Raw genomic sequence first — 14,092 nt, forward strand, 5'->3', positions numbered from 1 at the left:
TTTGGTTTTGCTATATATCGATATGTGTTTGAGTAAAATGTTTTATTCTATAAACTACTGGCAACATTTCTCCCAAATTCCGAATAAATATAGTTATTTAGACCATTTACAGTGGGTTCGGAAAGTATTCAGACCCCCTTAAATCTTTCACTCTTTGTCATATTGCAGCCATTTGCTAAAATCAATTAATTTCATTTTCTTCCTCGTTCATGCACACACAGCATCCAATATTGTCAGAAAAACACAGACTTGTAGACATTTTTGCAGATTTATTACAAAATAAACACTGAAATATCACATGGCCATAAGTATTCAGACCCTTTGCTGTGACACTTGTATATTTAACTCAGGTGCTGTCCAATAGGCTAGGTGCACGATCTCCCTACTTCCTGAAACGCAACTGGGATGAACATATCCTGTCTCACTCTATTGGTTTAATTGATTAATCAGCTGTGCGGTAAACTGTTGGAACACACAGTGCACAGCTGATTAATCAATTAAACCAATAGAGTGAGACAGGATATGTTCATCCCAGTTGCCTTTCAGGAAGTAGGGAGATCGTGCACCTAGCCTATTCTTCTGATCATCCTTGAGATGGGCCTACACCTTCCTTGGAGTCCAGCTGTGCTTAATTACATTGATTGGACTTGATTGGGAAAAGCACACACCTGTCAATAGAAGACCTTACAGCTCACAGTGTAAAGTCAGAGCAAATGAGAATCATGAGGTTGAAGGAACTGACTGAAGAGCTGAGAGACAGAATTGTGGCAAGGCACAGATCTGGCCAAGGCTACAAAAAATGTCTGTTGCACTTAAGGTTCCTAAGAGCACAGTGGCCTCCATAATCCTTAAATGGAAGAAGTTTGGGATGACCAGGACTCTTCCTCGAACTGGCCGTCCGGCCAAACTGAGCATCCGGGGGAGAAGAGCCTTGGTGAGAGAGGTAAAGAAGAACCCAAAGATCATTCTGGCTGAGCTCCAGAGATGCAGCGGGGAGATGGGACAAAGTTCTAGAAAGACAACCATCACTGCAGCCCTCCATCAGTCGGGGCTTTATGGCAGAGTGGCCCGACGGAAGCCTCTTCTCAGTGCAAAACACATGAAAGCCCGCATCGAGTTTGCCAAAAAACACCTGAAGGACTCCCAGACTCTGAGAAATAAAATTCTCTGGTCTGATGAGACCAAAATCGAACTTTTTGGTCTTAATTCTAAGCGGTATGTGTGGACAACACCTGGCACTGCTCATCACCTGCCTAATACCATCCCTACAGTGAAGCATGGTGGTGGCAGCATCATGCTGTGGGGGTGTTTTTCAGCTGCAGGGACAGGACGACTGGTTGCAATTGAAGGAAAGATGAATGCAGCCAAGTACATTGATATCCTGGACAAAAACCTTTTCCAGAGTGTTCACGACCTCAGAATGGGCCGAAGGTTCACCTTCCAACAAGACAATGATCCCAAGCACACAGCTAAAATAAAGAAGGAGTGGTTTCAGAACAACTCTGTGAATGTTCTTGAATGGCCGAGCCAGAGTCCTGACTTAAATCCAATTGAGCATCTCTGGAGAGACCTGAAGATGGCTGTCCACCAACGTTCACCATCCAACCTGACAGAACTGGAGAGGATCTGCAAGGAGGAATGGCAAAAGATCCCAAAATCCAGTTGTGAAAAGGTGTGTTGGATCATTCCCAAGAAGACTCGTGGCTGTATTGGCTCAAAAAGGTGCTTCTACTCAATACTGAGCAAAGGGTCTGAATACTTATGGCCATGTGATATTTCAGTGTTTATTTTGTAATAAATCTGCAAAAATGTCTACAAGTCTGTGTTTTTCTGACAATATTGGGTGCTGTGTGTGCATGAACGAGGAAAGAAATGAAATTAATTGATTTTAGCAAATGGCTGCAATATGACAGAGTGAAAAATGTAAGGGGGTCTGAATACTTTCCGAACCCACTGTATTTGCAGAAATGACAACTGGTCAAAATAACAAAAATACAATGCAATACAATACTAATGTTATAATAACTTAGGAACAGAAATCAATATTTGGTGGAATAACCCTGATTTTAAATCACAGCTTTCATGCGTTTTGGCATGCTCTCCACCAGTCTTTCACATTGCTGTTGGATTACTTTATGCCACTCCTGGCACAGAAATGCAAGCAACTTGGCTTTGTTTGATTGCTTGTGACCATCCATCTTCCTCTTGATCACATTCCAGAGGTTTTCAATGGGTTTCAGGTAGGGCTGCACGATTATAGCTAAAATGATAATCGCAATTATTTTTGCTCAATATTGTGATCACGATTATTCATCCATTTTGGGAAACACAATTATTTCATTGCATTTTGTAAATCAACGGATCAACTATGGAGGATTGGTTGTGCCACAATGAAATACAATACAGTGTTTCCTCCAGGAATTTTTACAATGGTGGCGGGTAGTGCTGGCCGCGCGCCCGCGATTTTTTCGCGTGCACGCGCATGAAACGCGCACGCGCGCTCAAAACAACGACGTAATTTCAGCCAAAACTCGAGGATGGCCCAAAAAAATAAAATGTTTTCCTGTACTTCTCCCGTGTGTCTCTTATTGTCTGTGTCTGCATGTTTTTCCAACATGTAATTCCGTTGTCAATAAAAAAATCATCTCCCCTTCTTTTCATTATCATTATGGAGGAGATTATATCTGGCCTGGATATGGGCTCTTAGGACTTCGGGTCGTTGTCTTACCCACTGTCTTCAACTTCAATTTCTGGACTGACCTAACATTAGCCTCTAGAATGTCTTGATATTTGGTGGAATCCATTCCTCCTTCCACCCACACAATATTGCCTGTGCCCCCAGCTGCTACACAACCCCAAAGCATAATGGATCCACCTCCATGCTTAACAGATATCAAAGTGTTCTTCTCTACAAATGCTTCACCCTTTTTTCTCCAAACATACCCTTTTTGGTTGTGACCAAAAAGTTCAATTTTGGTTTCGTCATTGTTCCAATAGGCTTCAGGTTTCTCAAGGTTTTATTTTGCATACTTCAGACGCTTAACTTTGTGTTGAGGTCGTAGGAAAGGCTTCTTTCGAGCAAATTCTTTCTAGCCATGTAGGTCTTTGTTGTTTAAGGTGTATTGTTGTCCTGTGAACAACTAGACCGGTGTCTGCTACTCTTTTTTGCAACTCTTTTGCAGTGATGTGTGGGTTCTTCTGAGCATTTCTCACCAGATCTCAGGCCATTCTATCAGAAATGTATCTTGGTCTTCCAGATCTTGCCTTGACTTTAATTGGTCCATTTATATGTGAACAATTCATCATGCAAAAACACCTCCATCGTCTCTGTTCTAGGATGCATGGAAAAGAATCTCAGACACCTCCTACACAAGAGAGCCAAGGGAGGCGAGGCATGCAACGGAATCGCAGACAACAACAACAGGGCTCGACATTAACGCCGCTATACTTGTCCGGAGCGAGTAAAACTTTCGCCGGGTTTGTTTGCGCGAGCACGGCGACGCTGCTAGATCCTGGATATTTTTACCTGTGTGCAGGAAGAACAACAGACAGCGCAGGCCCGAGACTAGACTAGATGATTGTGAGTGAAGGTATTATCTGTCGATCACCCGTACGCTTTGATAATATCTTCACTCACGATCAACTAGTCTAGTCTCACGCCTGCGCCGTCTGTTGTTCTTCCTGCACACAGTTAAAAACATCCGGGATCTAGCAGCGTCGCCGTGCTCGCGCAAACAAACTCGGCGAAAGTTTTACCTGCTCCGGACAAGTAAAACAGCGTTAATGTCGATTATATTCGCGCTTGTGGGTGTGTCTAGCGCTGTGAAGGTCTGAAAAGCGGCCTAAATCTTTTTTTTTTTTTTTGGTTGAGAAATCTCGATGGTGGCGGAGGAAATTCCATCGTGGCGGACCGCCACGATGAAATGCATGTAGAGGAAACACTGCAATACACACATCGAAATGCAATACACACATCGAAATGCAATACATGTGTAACAATAAATACAATGCAAAAATACAGAATATTTGTGCCAAATGTTTGCTGAAAACAATACAGCCCTATTGTATTTCGAAATGTGTACATTGTATTTCGAGATGTGTACATTGTATTTTGACATGTGTACATTACGTTTTGAGATGTGAACTTTACCTTTTGAGATGTGTACATTACATTTCATTATATTTCTACATACGTGATGGGTGCATTGCATTCTGTGTCAAGTTTGACTTTTGGCATTATGAAAATTCTAATCATGTTATAGGCTGATTTCGTGGCTGTAATATTTCTGCAGTGTAGCTGTTAGAATGGGCGGCTGTGGCGCAGGAGGTAGAGTCTGTGTCTAATGATCGCACGGTCTGCAGATCGGCGCTTCAAACCCTGGCTGGTCACATGTCCAGGTGTCCTTGGGCAAGACACTGAACCCCAAATTGCTCCCAATGAGCGGGCTGGCGCCTTGCATGGTAGCTTGCCGCTATTGGTGTGTGAAGGGGTGTGTGAATGGGTGAATGAGAGGCCATTGTAAAGCGCTTTGGAAAAAGGCGCTATATAAGTCAGTCCATTTAGAATGGTCGTGAGATTACCAACATAGACCTGTCATATAGCTTTTATGTTGGCATGGCCATTTCATATTAAAACACCTGCTAGCATGCTAATTTCACACGTAATTCACTCCTCTAATACAGAGTTGGCTAGTTAACTATAGCAAACACACCCACATCACATCAGCCAAAGTAGTGATAAATATAATTCCACAACTGGATACTACTTAATTTCCAATCATAGTTAGCTAGCTTGCTTACTTATCAAACGTACATTTGTGATATAGATATAGCTCAGCGAGTAGTAGGGATATTCGGGTGAATCTCTTCGGAGAAGAATGGCAGCATTCTGGTGTCTTATGCGCTCTCCCAGCCCAGCCCATGTCTTTTGCTACTATTTGCACTGGTGCAATCTGGTTAGATGCCAAACTACATTTTGTTGTCTCAATGCTTGTACTCTGTGCATTGACAATAAGATTGAATCTAATCTAATATTGTTCCATAAGTGTTGATCTCTGTTCCAGCATCAATGCTTATCAATACGTTGATAATATTATTATTTCAGGTAGCAATCAGTAGTAGTGTGATTGCGTAACCCTGCCCAATTCAGTCTTTGCAGAGGCTCTTTGGCTTTCATAACATGTCCCTTTTTGCATCTTTTGAAATGGAGTCTGACAGGCCAACCCCAGGACGGTAGCTATTCGAAAATAATCATGGGAGAGGTGACGGGCAGGGCGGAATTAGAAACTACACACGTTTCACATGTGATAAGAGATCTTTAATATAACGCCCAAATTGATTGGTTGCCATGGCAGCCGAGCCTTGCACTATTATCAGGAGATTAGAGTAGAGGTGCTCACTGGTGCATGATACACAGCGATGGTGTTAAAGTAGTAGAATGTTATTTGACGCATGACGAGTAGTAAGAAACATGTCTGAGACCAGTCTGGTTGCATTCATATTGATTTCCTCAAAAACTGGTTTAATGTCTTTTAGAGATCCAGTTTGTTCTTTGTTTCATAAACCTTTTGTTGGACTTGGTGGTGTCATGTGTTTTGTGAGTTTGAGGTATTTTGGCTGTGTGTTGGAGATGAGGATTTTTCCTCTGTGTATTGTACAGCCTGGGGGCTCTGTACGTAAGGCAGCTATGGTGAAACATTTATGTCTCCTGCTTTTGAAATTATTTCTACTTTCACCTTTTTTGTGCCCAACCACTTGCAATTTTAACCTGAATTTGACGTCTCTCTTTCTCTCTTCATCTCTCACTGTCTCTGTGTCTTATTCCCTTTTCTCAACATGTATGGACCAACCCTCCTCCTTCCCTTTCAAAGAAATTACTCAAATAATCCATCAACGACTCCAACTTTTCTAAAGGAGAAGTGGAACTTTAAAGCACCAGAAACATTAGTTTCCCTAACGGCCCTGTGAGCTAGCAGCATGTGAATGTTGAAGCCAGAAGCCGGGTCAGTGGGTCAGCCTTTCTTCCCTTGCGGTTTGGTCTTCTTACCAGCTTGTGGGGATACAAAAGTGTGAAATATACAGACTATGGAATGTTGACCTGAAGGAAGAAGGAGGCTCAGTGGGTCAGCCTTTCTTCCCTTGCAGGAAGGCTGTGAAAGGCTGTTTCACCATAGCTGCCTTACCTACAGAGCCCTCAGGATGTACAATACACAGAGCAAAAATCCTCATCCTCATGAGGAGCAGAGTCATTCGGTTGGATCTCATGGAGAACTCACCGAGAGATGTGTAACTCACGTACAGGTCGAGTTGGATTAGATTTTCTGTCGGTTTGTATGATGATGTTTTTCAAAGCGGGTGATGGGGTTTGAATGTTCAAAATGGAATAACGTCTGTTCTGTATGTCATGTGCTTCATCAGATGTCTAATGGATCGTATCTTAGATGTACTCAGCGCAAATGGTGGATGGCACCTATTTCTCGCACTACATTAGCACAGAGTGTTCTCTCTGTCTCTCTCTCTCCACCTCTCTCTGATAAACTCTCTATGACAGCAGCTGACACAGAACTATGACAAAAGTTAAATGTAATAAATATTGTTGCAATATTGTTATGATTTTCAAACCGAATTACTTAAAGTAAGTCAAAAGTAAACCCAATAATGTTCATTATGATGAATGAATGAATGAATGAATGATCTTGTCATTGTAACAGGTACAACGACATTTAAATGCAAGCCCTAGGTGCTAACAATCAACACAGTCCTAAGATAATAAAAAACAAGAATGAGACATAAATAGGGGGATACGTGATCGGTAGGAATCTGAGAATGTATCTATTATGTAAACTTATATACTTATATTGGCCTATTCACAGGGGGGTATATAGACAGGGGGGAGTTAGCATGTAACTGTGTTTTTTTTCAACGTATGAACTAGTAACTTATATACAGTATATGAAAACCTAACACAAGAATGTAAACATATATTGCAGGGTTATCGAACATTGCACTATTTCCTTGGTTATTGCACAGTAGTGTCTCGTATTGCATGGGGGGGGGGGGGGGTTACAGAGGGGATTTTTGTTTTGTTTTGCTTAGATCTTAGCCGAGTTTAGTGCACTTATGGCCCTGGGGAAGAATATGGTACTTGGTACTGAAGCACCTGCCTGAGCGCAGCCGTATGAAGTGTTTGTTGCCAGGGTGGTGGGGGTCCTTGAGGATTTTGACTGCCTTCTTGAGACAGCGGGAGTTGTACAGTTCTTCCATGGAGGGAAGAGGGCATCCGATGATCTTCTGGGCCGAGTTGACGACCCTCTGGAGCGCTTTCCTCTCTGCGGCTGTGCAGCTGAGGAACCACACGCATATGCAGTACGTGAGGGTGCTTTCCACGGAGCAGCGGTAGAAGGACACAAGCAGGTCTTGTCTGAGGTGGTAGTTTCTGAGTATTCTCAGGAAGTAGAGTCTCTGCTGTGCCTTCTTGACGATCGCCGTGGTGTTGGTTCTCCAGGTCATGTCATCCTCCAGGTGGACGCCCAGGAATCTGAAGACTGAGACTCTCTCCATGCAGCCCCCATCGATGTACAGGGGCTGTATGACAGTCTTCTTCCTCCTATAGTCCACGATCATCTCCTGGGTCTTAAGCTTGTTCAGCTGCAGGTTGTTGGTTTTACACAGGACTGACAGCTGCTCCACCTCGTCACCTTTACGTACGCAGCCTCGTCACCTTTAGAGATGCAGCCCCCCACGGTGGTGTCGTCAGCGACTTGATGATGGCGTTGCTGGGGTGGACGGCGATGAAGTCGTGGGTGTAGATGGAATAAATAGGGGACTCAGCACGCAGCCCTGGGGGGGATCCGGTGCTGAGGCTGATGGCTGTGGAGGTGTGGAGGCCTATCCTGACCCTCTGGGGGCAGTCAGACAGGAAGTCCTTGGACCACCGGCAGAGGAGGTGGTCTAGTCCGAGGTAAGAGGGGGGGATGTTGCTCCAGACACAGGTGCCTTGTCCCTGGATGCCTCTGTGTTCCCTTGAGACAGCACCGTGGTCTCTTGAGACAGCACCGTGGTCTATCCCGACTGAATGGCTTTGGCCAAGTCCTCTCCAACCATGCTAATCAATTATTCATTTACTTTCCCTCTGTCCAGGCACAGGCCTCTTTCTCCCTCCCTCTCCACTCTCTCTGTCAGCCAAACCTCAGCCTCAATACAAGCTTCAGAAATGGAATCGACTGATCTGCCTCTGGTCTGATCACTGCAATATGGTGGAATTGAATTTCTGGTATTGCTTTCACAACCACCCACCTCCCCCCTCTTACTCAGTCTGCTGAATGCATAACAGCGATTTACTGTTACACCCTCTTCTTGCACACAGCATCTGTTTATAATGTCGTATGGATTTTGAATTTCTGCATCCATTACAAAATGATAATTGTTGTGATGGCGATGCCGTTGCTGTGTACCGAAGATGTATCATGATTACACACAATTAATTGGAATCGTCATGACTACGCCACAATGGACATCATCAGCATTCACAGGCGTGATTGTTCAGTGTTTACCCCCTTGAAGTATGTAGTGAAGTATGTAGTGACCTGTAGCACATTCCAAGGATTTCTGATTTTTGTCCATCTCACTGCTCTTGCAGATAACAGTGAGATGAGAGAGAGGGGTCAACCAGACAGACAGGGAGAGAAGAGGCAGGCAGGCAGGGAGGGAGGATAAAGGAGATTTATTTATTTTTTGCTACAGTATATGGGGATATAAATTGGAAAGCAAAAAGGGTGAACAGGTGAGATTTGAGACCCATGCAATGTCACTGTAGCAGAAATGTGTGTGATGAGTTGAGAAGCAGCATGATAGGTGTTAGGTATAACCTTCGATCCACAGATCCAAATTTCTCTCCTATTTTTTCGGAGAATGAATTATTGCTGCTCTCCTCCAGGAGGCAATGTACACGTGCAGTGTATGACTGATCTGATACGCCATATGTGATCCCAGCTAGGATTCTCAGCGTTATGGCAATGGCATGGCTTTGACTCTTTACACCATGCATGCGCGCATACACACACACACACACACACACACACACACACACACACACACGTCGTCTGTACAACCTCTTACAATAGGTTGCAATGCTCAAGTGGTTCAAAGGGACCACTTTAACTGTGTTTCTGATCACCCTGGATATCAGAATCAAAATCAGAATCGCTTTTTTTACATCTCAATGTACAAATACACAAGAGTACAATTCTTTGGCTGGTTCCTCAATATTGGCATTGCAGCATCAAGATACAAATTCACAATAATAAGTAAATAAATCAAATAAGTAATACTACAGTAATAAAGTGATGGTACTACCGTGGCTTCGATTGTCTTATATGAATGAAATAAGTATAATGAGATGAAATGCAATATTAATACAGCACAGTAGTCAAGTAGTTAACAAGTAATCCAGTAGCATGCAACTAGTTATAATAATATAATATGTTCAATGTTGTAGTTGGTTTGGGGGAGGCAGTCTTTTGTATTCTTACAGTGGACTTCTCCAGGGACCTGATTGCTTGGGGGAAATAGCTGTTTGACGTCTTCTGGGTACCGTTTCCGATTCAGGTGGCTGGGGTCCCTAATAATCCTGAGGGCTTTTCTGACACACTGGTCCATATTCAACGGCCACATAGCCTGTGTACCTGACTGCTTCTGCATCCAACAATGTCACAGTGTTGCCTTGCCATGTCCAAACCATGTCTTGCCATGTCCGAACCATGTCTTGCCATGTCCAAACCATGTCTTGCCATGTCCAACCATGTCTTGCCATGTCCAACCATGTCTTGCCATGTCCAAACCATGTCTTGCCATGTCCAAACCATGTCTTGCCATGTCCAAACCATGTCTTGTTTGGCAACGCCTTAACAAGTTGGATAAGTGTTGTGCCTTTTAATTTGTGCAATGTGTTAGTGTGTTGCAGGAGAAGTTCTGTTTTTCTTTGCTATCTTTTTGTCCAGGATAAGCTGTTCATCCTATCTCTGTGTTGTCCAGGATAAGCTGTTCATCCTATCTCTGTGTTGGATAAGCTGTTCATCCTATCTCTGTGTTGCAGCGTGATCCAGGATAAGCTGTTCATCCTATCTCTGTGTTGATAAGCTGTTCATCCTATCTCTGTGTTGATAAGCTGTTCATCCTATCTCTGTGTTGATAAGCTATTCATCCTATCTCTGTGTTGATAAGCTGTTCATCCTATCTCTGTGTTGATAAGCTGTTCATCCTATCTCTGTGTTGATAAGCTGTTCATCCTATCTCTGTGTTGATAAGCTGTTCATCCTATCTCTGTGTTGATAAGCTGTTCATCCTATCTCTGTGTTGCAGCGTGATCCAGGACAAGTTCTGTGGCATCATCAACATCTGCGTGGAGGCACTGCACGACGTGATGACAGAGGACACCGACACAGCAACCTTCAAAGAGTAAGTCTGACGGCAACATGACCACAAGTCAAACCACAACCTTGCAAAGTAAACTGAGAGACTGAAATTAAAAAAAATGAAATTAGAAAAAATGAAATTAGAAAAAAAAGTATCCGAATTCGAAGATGTCAATGTAAAGAAGAAACATAGAATCGAGGGACAGAAAGCGAAAGTCTTCAAGAGTATCTCAAAATAAATATTGCAGAGTTGTTGCCATGAGATTGTGAGAAGCATGACAAGACTGACGCATAAGCCCTTCAAAAAGAGCTGGAGAGGTAGGAGAAAAAAAAGCCTAAAATCTCATAGGTGTGTGGAGAACGGGAGGCTGCTGCATGTTTGTGTCTCGACACCTCTCAGTGGCTGTACCAATCTAGCGGTGTAATGGTCTGTGAAATGGCCCGTAGAACAGTGTTTCACTCTGTGATAAGGTGTTAACCTCAGCACTCTCCTATGACCCATGCCCAATACCCTCTTGCCCTGGTACCACCCTGCTACTACTGGCACACCACACCCCCCCACTCCCCAGGAGCAGAATGAACCCCCCCAAGTATTTTTTTAAACGTTTTGGTCCATCTTTATATATATATATACCGTATATATCTTCTATATTTACTTACGATAAGTGGTTGGGAGGCGATGAAGTATACTGTAGCGAATAGACTTGTTTGCTATTCCTGTTCCTTAATAAACTGAGACACTGATGCGGAGAATATAACTTAGTATGGTTAGTTTGGGAATGTTTGGAAAGTTAGGATCTGTGCACTGCAGCGCAGAATATGATAATAAGAATGTGTGCTGCTCCTTTTTGCAATAAACTTAAACATTATTGCAAATAATGGGACATTTAGAGGAAATTGTGTGTGTCTCTGTGTGTGTGTGTGTGGGGGGGGGGGGGTAGGGTGGTGGTGTGTATGTGTCTGTGTCTGGGATGGGAATCAAGAACCGATTTAATGAGCCATTCGCAGGTTCACTGTACCAGCTGTGTGTACTTAGACTTGCATGGCTTAATCTTTGAGACAAGCATATGCTACTGGCAGGATCAATCAGGTAGCAAACCAAGGTACCAAATTGTTCGATCCATCGGAATCGTATGGCTCCAAGGTTATCGATTGCTTTTATCAATGCCGGCATGTTTTTCTGACAGTTGTGCTTTGCAAAAACTCATGCATCTGACGTCAAACTCTGCAGTGTAGTATCGGAGTGTGAAGTTTTATTTAGTTGCAACAAGGACAGTATTCAATACTCTACATACAATTCTCATATTCTATGCCACAACGCCTGGTATCCGTAAAGCCGATAAAGTAGCATGTTATCTATTTGAAATTCAGCTGCCACTGAATAATAACACGCCCGTTGATACTTTGCGCTCCGTGCCAGGTAGTGCTACCAATGTGTCAACGTTTCTTTGTCTCAAGTGAGGTCAAGGAATCGTGCATATATGCTATTCATGTCTTGCAAGCCATTTCAGTAAGTGTGTGTGTGTGCACCCATATTCAGCGTGTCATGTGAGGCTGATGCCGCAGTGCAGTGAGTAAGTCAAGTCGTGAGTTTTAGATGAGATGTCATGCCCTGAGGTTCTCTCCTTCAACCTGTTCATCTCTCTCTATGGCTGTGTTCAAAATGGTATACTAGCATACTGCATACTAGCATACTCAATGAGTATATACTGCATACTGCCTACTAAATTCATAATAAGTATGTGAAAACCAGCCGACCGTTTACACTGCAGTATGCATACTGCCTCCCAGAATGCATTTCGCACCGGCCGGAGCGGCGAATTCAAATTCCTCCATTTTAAACCTCCATTGGCTAAAAGCTGTAATTTTGGCTTTACAAGTGTTACTTTACAACATGTCACATTATGAAGTTTTAATATGTTTTCAGGCGAGAAAGTAACCACATATATTCCCAAAATGTGTCCAGTTTATCAAAATAACCCGTTTATATATCTGATCTGACATTTTTTTCTGTCTTCTGTTCGCTAGCTACATTACGGCTGCGTTCGTAAATTCGCCCTGGAAATCTGATCAGCACTCATGGAATGCCTCGTCCAATCAAATTACCTGGTCCCTTTATGACGTTGAACCCAGTGTGCGCTCCGGCGCTCTCAGAGCGAATTTACGAACGCACCCTGCGTTGCTTACAAACCTTCTCTTACGGAGTTCGACAGAAACATCGTAACATAATTACAACAAGTTGTAAAATGATTTGGGGGGCCAATATCTTTAGCTAGCTCAAGTAACTAGCTTACTATATTGTTGTCTTAGCAGTTGGTAGAAGAACATGATTAAAATAAATATATATGAGCATATCGTGGGCTTGCTGCAGCAAGCACAATACAACCAACTTGTCCGTCTGAAGCGACAATACTGGGATCATTCGTGATTGGGCTACAAGCAGTCAAATACTAGGTGAACGTGTGTGTAAAGGCCAATGCACACGGCGTGCGATTTTGTCGCACCGCAAATTCGATTCCATTGTTTTGAATGAGACAATGCACACGGCGTGCGATGCGATATTGTCGCACGACAACATTCGATTCTCAATTCACACCACCCAAGTCGGACCAGGCAGGCTGAGAATCGAATGTTGTCGTGTGACAAAATCGCACGCTGTGTGCATTAGCCTTAAGACACAAATAAACTTGGATTTCATGCATTTCAAGTGGCATATTTGTAATCATGACGACGTAGACATGTCTAAGAATGCATTTCACCATGTTAATTCCCAGTATGGTGAAAAGACCACCGCTCATCCGTGATCAGACTTAGCTGGGGTGCTGCAGCTGAAGAGTATCAAATAGAGTGCAAAAAAGCAGCATCTGCACACTCAAATCTGTGCAAAAAACTAAGTTTATTTCAAGCTTTTTTATTTTCCAGGCTATCGGACAATGTAAACAACAGCTGTATGACGAGTTTGTATGACGCAGTTTGACGAGGCTGAAAGCGCACAGGGTTGCCAAATGGGATTGACAATTTACAGCCTAAACTTTCTATAACCTCAGTTACCCCAGACGATGCACTACCCCAGATGTGTCTTGTCATCTCGCATACTCAGATCTCGCATACTGTACAGTGTGAACGCTCTCGCATACTCAAATCTACGTCACATCTAGTATGAGTAGTATGCTAGTATGCTATTCCGAACACAGCCTATGGCACATCCACTACTGCACCATATAAAATTGCATGATGGATATGCCTCCTGTGTGTGTGTGTGTGTGTGTGTGTGTGTGTGTGTGTGTGTGTGTGTGTGTGTGTGTGTGTGTGTGTGTGTGTGTGTGTGTGTGTGTTGTCACTGTGCGAGTGTATGTCTGTGCGAGTGTATGTCTGTGCATGACATGTGACTGTGTGCGTGCATTTGCATGCGTGTTTCTAGGTATATGAGTGTTACACTCAATTAATAGTGTCTATTAATGCATGTCTGTGCATGTATTTATCTCTGTGTTGTCTCTGAGCTCTAGTAAGGAAGGCAGGCAGGCAGGCCACAAGGTTTAAGCAAACTCAGTTCCTCTATCTCTCTCTTTACTGCATGCAGCCAACATGAGGTGTGTGTGCGCGAGGGCAGGCGGGTGGTTGTGTCTTCCGCTCTCATAACTTTAATGCCGACACGCCACTTTTATGCTGATAAGCCACTT

General features: G+C 43.4%; 1 protein-coding gene across 1 annotated transcript in view; it reads left to right on the top strand.

Annotated features, from left to right (window-relative positions):
* ipo11 (importin 11) overlaps positions 1–14,092 on the top strand; it is a 161,197-nt gene that overhangs the window by 119,137 nt on the left and 27,968 nt on the right. Inside the window, exon 27 of the mRNA XM_080531365.1 lies at positions 10,360–10,455. Within this exon, the coding sequence (XP_080387491.1) occupies positions 10,360–10,455 (96 nt within the window). The remainder of the gene's footprint in view (positions 1–10,359; positions 10,456–14,092) is intronic.

This window comes from Nansenia antarctica (genome assembly GCF_963989245.1).
Source record: "Nansenia antarctica genome assembly, chromosome: 5".
In the NCBI taxonomy this organism is placed as follows: domain Eukaryota; kingdom Metazoa; phylum Chordata; class Actinopteri; order Argentiniformes; family Microstomatidae; genus Nansenia; species Nansenia antarctica.